Raw genomic sequence first — 10,856 nt, 5'->3', positions numbered from 1 at the left:
ACCAGGATAAAAATTGTGTTGCAGGATCTTTTTCTCTCTTTCTCTCTTTATTGCTTTAATCAGTTACTTTGTATAGTTGTGTTAATTGCTATATTCTGTTTCTATACTATACTTGTGTAATTCTGATATTTTTTGTAAGCTCTGTATATTCGTTTCAATCTCGGTTAATTGTCGTGCAAGAAACCGAATCTGTTTGTAATTTCTGAGCTGTTTCAATCGATTAAAGTAATTGCGTTAATCGATTATTTGTATTCTGTTAATCGATTAATCTAGGGTTATTTCAGTATAATTTGTCATTTTCGAAAAGCGGATACTCTGACCGCTACACCTATTCAACCCCCCCTCTAGGTGTATTTTAGCCACTGATACCTAACAATATGAACCTCCTACATGATTTTTAAAAGTATGATGCATGACTTTGAATGATGTATGATTTAAAACTCTTTTTAAATGCATCCAAAAGCAAATGATTATGTGTGTGTGTGTGTTGCATTGATTACTTTGTTGTTTGTTAATTTTTTCATCCCTCAAGCTTGTCCTTCATCATTAATCTTTGTTGTTGATCCTTGTCTTTATGAAAATTTGTCTTTCATCAATCTTTGTCTTGATCAAAATCTATATGATGCATGCTTGCATACACAATCTTCTCATTCATTCATGCTTGAATATTCAATATCCTCCTTTTTAATGGTGACAAACACTTGTTCATACTTGTTGGATTTGACAACTCCGTGTTGGATCTGCTTGATGATAATCAACTATGTCTTGCACTTTCTTTGTAAGTTGATGCACATTTCTCCCTCTTGCTCCCCTCATTTTGAGCATCGGGTGATATATCATTTTCTTTGCGGAAGCTTCAACTTTTCTTCTCTCGCGACTCCTGGAAAACATAAACCACAACTTTTCTCCCCCTTTTGCCATGATAAAAAAGTAACGTGAAATATGAAAGCTTATTTCAAAAAGGAAGTAAAAATAATGCAAATTCTATTGATGTTAATCAATTATAATAGTACTTAATTGATTATGTATGATTCCATTTTACACAAAATTGTATTTTATATGCTAGTTAATCGATTATGGTATGATGTTAATCGATTAACCCTACTGATACCAACAGAATATAGTGCAGATTACATGCTATTTGCAGAATATTATGTAACTTGATATCCACTAGTTTCATACACTTGTTTTGTACATATTATGTACAATACATGATACCACTTGTTTTATGAAAATTACACACAATAAAATCAATGCAACAAATTTGAAAATTACTAAGAATTCATTCATTCATTGATCAAACGATTACAAGTGTGAGATAACAAGTACAAGATTCAAATGAAAGCACAAAAAATAAAGCATGTCATGTGATTACAATTCAAAGCACAAAAAACAAACGAGCAAGTTTGGAATTACAACGCAACAACCAAAAACATGTATACTACAAACTCCTAAAATAATACCTAACTAGGATACACTAGACATCCTAAGATAGCTAGGAGGTAGTTGCAGAAATCCACCGAAGGTTCTAAACAAAAAGTGAAGCTACTTGAAATGATTTTGATTCTCTTCATCTTGTCTCCAAAACTCAGTCGTGACCCTATCCTCCATGAATTGCCTTCTCAAATTAAATTGCTCATTCAGGCATTGTTCCATGGCATCTACATGAGCCAAACCAACTGAAGGTCCTTGAGGCATACTAGCAGCCCCATCATTTTGTTGCTCCTGGTTTTGCTCACCTTGCTCACCACCTTCTTCCTCATTTGACATATCCAAATTCACAATGGTCCTATAGTCCTCTTGATACATCCATTCACCTCCATATTTATAAATGTTCATCTTGTGAATGAGATTCGCCTGGACCATATGCTCTCTGGGATTTATAGCAATTATCTCCACACTAGATGTGTTAATCCCTAGGTGATCAATGACACGACGGATAAATATCCCATATGCTAGCAGTCTTGTAGAAGACGATGCAATGCCATACATAACTTTAAAAATCTCGACAGGCCAACTTGTCACAGTTTCTTCCTTAATGGCAAACATTAACTTCAGGTCATTCACAATTGGTTGCGCGTTATTCGTGTTGCGCTGAAACAAAATGTAAGCGATCAAGTAATGTAAAAGCCTGTTTTCCACGGTTAAAGAACCGACCTTTGTAAGCTCACCATGGACAAAATAGTGAGATCCCCTCAAATGTGAGTTGTACATATCTATAGAGTCATTTGTGCTCCATTTTTCATTGTTACAATCTCCGAGGGAACCACCATCACATGTCGAGCCTCCAATAGCCTCCAATAACACATCATTTAATAGAATCAGCTTCCCTTGCACCATACACCAAAATCCACTATCCTTTTACTGAAAATTAGCATAAAATTCCCGAACTAGAGAGAGATAAATACTGCCACTTAATTCCAGAAATTGTACAACCCATTGTACCTCCAATTCGTGTGGGAATTAAAATCCTTGCTCCATCATCCATGCCATGTCGGCATATCAGATGTATGTTGGTTTCCGGCTTACAAACCTAGCCAACCTTTATACTTGAAGAGCATATAATGGGTCTAAACCCAGGGACGAATTTTGCCTACTACTTGAAGAAGACCCTCCAAAATTGAGATTTCTCGTACATCCAAGATGAGGAAGAGAATTGTGTATACTAGCATTATGTTTTACTCTCTTTCGTCTCTTGTTACTCATTTTGGCAGAGATAGGAGATGGATAATTGATTGAAAGAGAAACATAAATTAGGTTTAGAAAGGGGGTAAACTTAGATTACTCAATTTCAATCCAATTGATGAGTTAGAGGAGGAAAGAAACAAAGATTGAGTAGCTCTTATATTAGTTTTATGATTAATTACAAGATCAATTTAGGAAAAGGATACAAATAGTACGAGGTTAGGGTTTCAAGAAACATAACCCACAACTGTGTTCGAATCTATTTCATGACTGCACTTAATCGATTAACCTCTATGTTATTTATTAACTGGATTTGAATTTTAACACAGTTAATCCATTATGTTCCAACTTAATCGATTAATTTTTTTACAATTTTTTTAGCTCACGTAATCGATTAAGGGAACAAATAATCTATAAAACATATAGAAAAAGCCTAGGTAAACGATTAAAACACAGATAAATCGATTAAATAAGTCACAAAAACAGATTTTAGCACAGTTTGAATTAGTTTAGAGGTTTGCTAAGACTCTAAGATAAAAGATATATCCTAATAACTTAATTAACACTTGACTCACAACCAAAATGACATGAAAGCATATTCAATCAAGAATGCATTATACAATTAAGAATACATCCATTTATTAGCAATAAGTGCATTTACTTAGGATTATCTATATGTCTAGCATGCATTCAAACACTTAGGTATAATATCGGATAGAACATGTGATTAGATATTATAGAACATTATATGCCACAATATTTGGTTACCTCACATACTTTACCTCATCCATATCAAAATGTTAGAAGATTGCCATATTTGATGTCTTCTTTGGCCTTTCTTTAATTTCTTGATTCTTGTCTTTTTCTTGTGTAGCACTTCAATTCTCGAAATGTTTATCCTCATGAGTACCTACAAAACATTAAGCATACATTTTCTCTCCTCTATTGGAGATGGCTTATCAAGCATTAAATTCGCATACACTTTCCAAAGAAATTATTGTGGTCAATTGTATTAATATGATATTTATCTTGTTGTGCTTCAATATGATTAGAATATCCTAGATGGTATTTCTACATTTACTTATGCATCAAAACATGGTTAAACGATTCTTATCATTGTTCAATAATAACATGTTTGCATTTTAGAGCATTAAATGTGAAACATATAGTATATCGCCTAAAAGTGATTTATGAGGGATTTCATGATTCTTGAAATTATGGCTTCATTGGGATTTTAAGATAGAATATTCATAACACTTAAAGTATGTAATACTTGGAGTTTATAAAGGATACCTTATTTACCTTTGTAGCACACTACTTCTTAACTTCAAGCATTTGAATTAACATTTTACTCATAAGTGTCATGATCCATTTTCCTTTGGTGACAAGTCAATGAAGTTTGATCTTCTAACCTTTTATATGCCTAGAACACTTGCTGCCCATATGAAAGTTGAAGTTCATATGTCCTTAGGCACACCTACAAAAACAAGACTACTTGCATGTCTTGGGTACCTAACTAATCTTGGGTCCCTTGATGCCAGTAGCTTGGGGATTTTGTTTCTTAGTAATCCACATATAATTTCCATTTGGAACTTCATGCATTCTAATATTACATGTATTCAAGGTATGACCATGCAATACACAATAAAAGCAAGTAGAGGATTCAGGATATGAAAATTTTAAAACATCTACCCGTTTCTTTTGAAATGTGTTCTTTGCATGCATATATCCCAAACCAGATCTAATCCTAACATTTTTACATGTAGCAAGTAAGTTATTTAGTTTGTGATTCTAGATGTGAAATTAGAAATTTTATCCTTTAAGACATTATTTTCATTTTCCATGCAAGTACAATTTTCACAAGTAGGTATCACATTTAAATTAGTAGTACAATTACATGAAGAGTTAGCATATTTTGCATCAAAGGTTTCATTTTCAATTTTAAGCATATCAATGATGTTTTCCAATTCACAAATTTTCTTTTGAAGTTCTAAGATTAACCTTTTTCCATATATATACTTTTTAGCTAACTTTTTAAGATCTTCATGCATTTCAAGATAAGCATCATAAAGTATGTTATATATGAGAAATATATTATAATTTGAAATAGAATCGGATGAGTGTACCTCACTAGGCTTATCTTGCTCACTTACTTTGCAAAAATTCAGGTTTTGAGCCATTAGACATAGTTTGCTTGATTCTTCATTTTCCGAGATGCTTGTTGATGAATTGTCCTCTTCGGGTGCATTCCAAACGATGTATGTCTTCTTAGCTTTGATGTCCCGAGAGTTTTTCTAGTTGTCATGTTCAATCTTCTTGAGAGAGGTAGGACATGTGTACCTCATGTGGCCTACTTTTCCACTCTTATGGCAAGTTGCTTTGTCTTTGGGATACTTTTTAAGTGCCAAAATGTTAATGAAATGTATATGATTTTGAGGCACTTTGTGTGGATTTATGATGTAATTATATACAATTCCCAATAATCTAGTAATCTTGTATTGTTTAGGAATTTAATTATGTGTTGTTGTTTGCAGGTTAAGAGATGATGAATAAAGGAGGAAAAAAAGAGAAGAATAAGTTTCTGAACAGCACAAGCCTCGCCCAAGCGAGGGAATGGTCGCTCAAGCCATATTTCAGAGGAAAATCATCACAAAACACTAATACCCCTCGCCCAAGCGAGGGACTGTCGCTCAGGTGCTATTTCAAGACCAAAAAACTAATGCTCGCTATTTCTCCCTCGCCCAAGCGAAGTGTTCAGGCGTGGAAAGGTCATCTCTCGCCCAGGCGAGGTATTCAGTCGTGGAAAGGTAATCTTCTCTTGCTCAAGCTAGAATCTCTAGCTTGAGCAAGAGAGTAGCAGTTAGTGCTTGATATAGGCAGTTCTGGACAAAAAGAGGGGTTATCCAACCATTTTCCAAGCTTTTTCACACGATTTTAGAGAGAGAGAAACATTAGAGAAGAAGGGAGAAGTCGTAGGAACGACTTTAGATCCAGAAATTCTTGTATTTCTCATTATCAGAGTGTTGTGATGGCAAGGATGAGTGGCTAATTCTTCATTGTTGGGATTTGAAATGTAATATTCTTACCTTGTACTCCTGGATTCAATTCTAATGTAATTGTTATTTGATTTTGGGAAGTTTATCCCGTTCTTAATGCATGCGTTTAATTAGTTACTGAATTCTTGTTCTTGGGTTCAAGTTTAATTGGAAAGTTAAATTTGACACATGATTTAGATTATCTTCCTTCATACATCATTGTTTCAGGAATGAATAATGATATATGAATTGCTTTTACATTGTTTTTAATGCTAGTTAATTAGTCAATTAGCCAATGAATTGGTACTTGAGTGATTATCTAAGGATTTTACACTCAAGGAATTGATGTAAATGAATTGCCGGAAATGTGCATGAGAATCAGTAACTTCGCAAGTTGCTTGGAATTGAATCTATGGATGTCAAAAGGGGAAAATGATGAATTTCGATCCCAACTCTTTTAAATTCGTAGTTAGCTTTTTATTTTAATTTATCCTTGTTACAAAACCATTATCAATTTATGAAACAAATTTGTGTGAATAGTTGCTCAATTAATTCTTGTAGGAATTAGTGTAAATCCAATATGCTCTCTGAGGACGATATCCCGGTACTTCACCGGATTTTATTACTTGGACGATACAGTGCGCTTGTCGTTCCATAAAAATCTAACAAGTTTTTTGGCGCTGCTGCCAAGGAGTAATGTGCGATTTATATTAGTTTCTGAAGATAGTTCATTGAGTAGTTGTAATTATTTTTTATTTTTTGTAAGTAGTTTCGTTTTTATTACACTCTGTGCTAACCCTTGCTTTAGTCTTCTCATTTATGCTCTTGAGAGGAAAGGTTACTGAAGAGCAATTGCAGTATAATCCTGAGATTGAGCGATCAACAAGAGCAACATGAAGAAAGCAAAAGACAAGAAGAAGCAGGAGACTCAGGAGGCACAGTCTAGTTCTCAATAGACAACAATCTCAAAACCTCAATCTAAAAAAATGGAGAATGTAAATGCTACAACTGGAAATAATGAGAGACCTAATCCTCCAAGAAGGACATTAGGTGATTATGCAATGTATCAAGGTCTACGGCACTACTCAAGCATTATTATTCCACACAAGAGAGAATAGTATAAATTAAGCCAGCATATCTGAAAGTTGGTCAGTGCACACCAATTCTCTAGGAAGGATTACGAAGATCCTTATGCACAACTGGACAATTTTATGAATTGGTGGCAACAATGGGTTATACTGGTATTGAAAGGGAAGTTGCATACATGATGTTGTTCTTATTCTCTCTTTTGGGCGAAGCTAGGGAGTGGCTAAAATCACATCCAACTCAGAGCTTGACTAGTTGGAGTGACTTGGAGTCAAAGTTTTTGACAAGGTTCTTCCCACTAGCTCGGTATGTGCATGCGAAGTTTGAGATATCAACTTTAAGGCAAGGTGCAGATGAATCATTTTATGAAGCTTGGGAGCATTTTCAGATGTTGTTGAGAAAATGCCCCAACCATGGTTTTGAAGATATAGATCAACTTAACATATTCTGCAATGGATTGAAGCCTGAGACCATGATGATTTTAGATGCAGCAGCAGGTGGAACAATGATGGTTGTGGATTCTGAACAAGCTACCATGATTGTAATTGCCTTATCTTCAACAGATAGACAAGCACAACACAATTGGAGGTCAATACAAAAAAGGGGAGTGCTTGATTTGAATACATCAGATGCTATCTTAGCACAAAACAAGATTCTGACTCAACAAGTTGAAGCACTTACAAAGCAAATGTCCAAGTTGCTGCAACAACTAAATGTTATGCAATCCTCCTCGAGTCAACAACAAGTGACGAGGTGTGATTTTTGTGGAGGTGATCATTTAACTGGTGACTGTTCTATGCCAAGTGCTAATCAGGCGGAAGAAGTGCAGTGTATCAACAACCAACCTAGATAAGAAAATTTTTCCAACAATCCTTCGTACAATAATCAATTTTCACAGGGTTGGAGGGGCAATCAGAATCAGAATTATGGTTGGAGACTAGAAGCAGGGCAATCAAATAGACAACCATCATTTCAGTAACCATTCCAACAGGATCAACATCCACCAATGCATGAAAGACCAACCAAATTGGAGGATACTTTGGAAAAATTCATGCAAGTGTCAATCACAAACCAGAAAAATACTGAAGCATCTATCTGGAATCTGGAAACAGAAGTGGGTCAGTTGGCAAAATAGATGGCAGAGCAGCATTCAGATCACCTACATTTTTCAGCCAACACTCAGACTAATCCCAAGGAGCATTGCAAAGCTATTACTACTAGTAGCGGGAAGGTGATTGGTAAGGATGTTGGTGAGAATTTAGCGGTGGAGGAAGAGGTGCTGAAAGAAAAAGAGATTGAGGGAGAAAAAAGTGAGGATGGAGAGACACAAGATGATGAAAATGTAAACGACATGAATAAACACAAAGAGGAAGAAAAGAAGAAGAGTGATCTGCCACAATTGAAGAATCTTCCTTATCCAAAGAATCCTTCCAAGAAAGACAAGGAGAGACAATATACAAGGTTCATGGACATATTCAAGAACCTTCATATCAATATACCTTTCATGGAGGCCATGGAACAAATGCCTACTTATGTCAAGTTCATGAAGGATCTGTTGACAAGGAAGAGGAAGTTTTCTGAGGAGACAATGACACTTGAAGCTGGTTGTAGTGCTATAATTCAAAAGTCTTTACCTGAAAAGACCAGGGATCCGGGAAGCTTCATAATACCAGACACTATTGGAGAGTTATCTGTCAGGAAAGCACTACTGGATTTGGGTGCTAGTATTAATCTCATGCCTTTGTCTATGCTAAAGAGAATTGGAGATTTAGAGATCAAACCCATGAGGATGACTCTGCAGCTTGCAGATAGGTCAATGAAATTTTCGTATGGGGTTGCAGAAGATGTCCTTGTTAAGGTAGAGAAATTGGTATTTCTAGTTGACTTCGTGATAATGGATATTGAAGAGGATGCAGAAGTTCCTCTGATTTTGGGCAGACCTTTCATGAAGACTGCTAGGGTGAATATTGATGTTGATGAGGGAAAGCTAAAAGTCGGGGGACAAGACGATGAAGTGAACTTCAATGTGTTTGAAGCCATGCATCCTCCGAAGGACAAGCAACATTGTTTCAGAGTAGATGTCGGTGAAGAACTATACATGAATGACACACATCTACATAAGCAGTCTTTTAGAAAAAGCTTTGATGGTTGCACCTGAAGGTATAAATGCAGAAGATGATAATAGTATTGAGACTTGTGTAGTAGAGCTAGGTGTATACCGAGAGGTTTCATCTCAACAGGTCCAAACTGAGGACCTAACCAAAACTCAGGAAATTGAAACTCAAAAGTTGGACCTGAAAATGCTACTTTCGCATTTGAAGTATGCATGTATGGAGGATGGAGGTAATAAATTGGTTGTGATGAGTAGCACTTTATCACCTAGGGAAGAACAAAGATTGATTGAAGTCCTGAAGACAAATGATGGAGCGACAAAATTGCAAGATCCAGCATCTCAAAGAAGCTGGATAATTAATGGACAAATAGTCAAACCATACTTGGGTGGTGACGTCGAGCGGCTCATCACAATCATCAACTTGTCAGAAGCTTAACAGAACATGCGTCGAGCTAATGACGTTAAACAAGCGCTAACTGGAAGGCAATCCAACTTTATTTTCTACTTGTATAAGTATAAAAAAAAAAGAGAGAAAATTTATGGGTAGGCGAAAAATGACTTGCTGAATCCTGGGGGCCCTCGCCTAGGCGAGGAAGGTGACCTTTCAGCACCAAATGTCTCGCCCAGTCATAATAGCTCTGATACCACTTGTTGGGTCCCACAAGGCTCTATAACTCACCTAGAGGAGGGTGAGTAGGTGATACGATACACAATTATCGTTGCTCGATAAACAAATAGATTGCACAAATTTATACACTATTTAATTGATTAAACACATTTATAATCGATTAATTCGTTTGCAGATAATCGGTTAACTAAACATCTTAATCGGTTATTTAGTTCTTGTTATATGAAAACAATATTCTTCGATCTCCAAGATTACCAAGACTCAACTAAACTTATATGTACTTCTTTTAGATGATTAAGAACAGTAAATGCACAATACAGATTATGCAATTAACACATAATGATATGCATGTCAAGTTAAGTAAATAAAGTAATACGGAAATGTAAAAAGATAAGGGATAAGATGAATGAGACACGACATTTTATCCTCGTTCATTTATGGTCCACTTAAAACTATATCCAGGCCTCCCCTTCTGATCTTGGGAGATTTTTCTTCACTATGGAATCTTTATGTACTCTTACGAACAAGCTTCCAATACAAGACGCAAGACGCTACTTTCTTGTAATCTATGAACTTGACAACCTTGGTTTGACCTCTCTATCTCACCTACAAAGATCTCCTATCTTTTCGCGATTAGGCCTCAGCCTAGGTATCACTCAAAACCAAGACCTTTGGCTTCTTGTGAAGACACTTACCTAACACTAGCTAGGATTTTTCCCAAACCTATTCTCTATCAATAGTGATACCCATCATGCCAAGAGAATGTCTAATTATCTTGTCTAGAAATCTTTCAAGTTATATGTGCACCTAAATGTGCATATTTATCACTCTTCTAGAATCTAAAACCCCCTCTGCAAATCTCACAATTACAATATAGAAAACGTGAGTTGCAAGATTTCTTTTTATAAAAGATTTAAAAATGAAGCTCAACGAATATCTTTCTAATGATTCACCATTTTCTCTTTTTCAAAAGAACACTTTGAAAATCTCTCTAAAGATATGAAAATGAAAGAGCTTAAGATTTTCAGAACAATGTATAATCTGTTTTTTGTATATGTGTTCTAACTCTATGAATCGATGTTCATGTATATTATGAAGCAATATGAAAAACTTGGGCTAATATACTATTCTGTTTTCAGCTGTAGTTAATCGATTATCCCTTAAACTTAATCGATTTACTAGTTCCCAAGAATTCAATGCTTAATCGATTAAAATATTTCTTAATCGATTAATGGTTTTCCAAAAAGATATTTCAATGATATATGAACCTTCTAAATGATTTGTAAAAGTAGGATGCATGACTTTGAAT

The 10,856-nt window shown here is 35.3% G+C and overlaps 1 protein-coding gene across 1 annotated transcript; it reads left to right on the top strand.

Annotated features, from left to right (window-relative positions):
• Positions 1 to 7,941: 7,941 nt before the first annotated feature.
• On the top strand, positions 7,942 to 9,355 carry LOC109340284. Its single transcript, XM_019577936.1, has 2 exons — positions 7,942 to 8,890; positions 8,967 to 9,355. The coding sequence occupies exons 1-2, from the start codon at positions 7,942 to 7,944 to the stop codon at positions 9,353 to 9,355; spliced, it is 1,338 nt and encodes a 445-aa protein (XP_019433481.1).
• The last annotated feature ends 1,501 nt before the right edge of the window (positions 9,356 to 10,856 follow it).

Source organism: Lupinus angustifolius, unplaced genomic scaffold, assembly GCF_001865875.1.
Source record: "Lupinus angustifolius cultivar Tanjil unplaced genomic scaffold, LupAngTanjil_v1.0 Scaffold_154_43, whole genome shotgun sequence".
NCBI classification, from domain to species: Eukaryota; Viridiplantae; Streptophyta; class Magnoliopsida; order Fabales; family Fabaceae; genus Lupinus; species Lupinus angustifolius.
Note: the sequence above shows the minus strand (reverse complement) of the source record. Positions and strands in the feature narration are given on the sequence as shown.

What these genes read in the sequence shown, in the direction of transcription:
- LOC109340284 (XM_019577936.1), top strand. Translation starts at nt 7,942, where the DNA reads ATGGCAGAGCAGCATTCAGATCACCTACATTTTTCAGCCAACACTCAG. An exon ending in TTGTTTCAGAGTAGATGTCG is followed by an intron (nt 8,891 to 8,966) that starts GTGAAGAACTAT and finishes TTGCACCTGAAG; the next exon opens with GTATAAATGCAGAAGATGAT.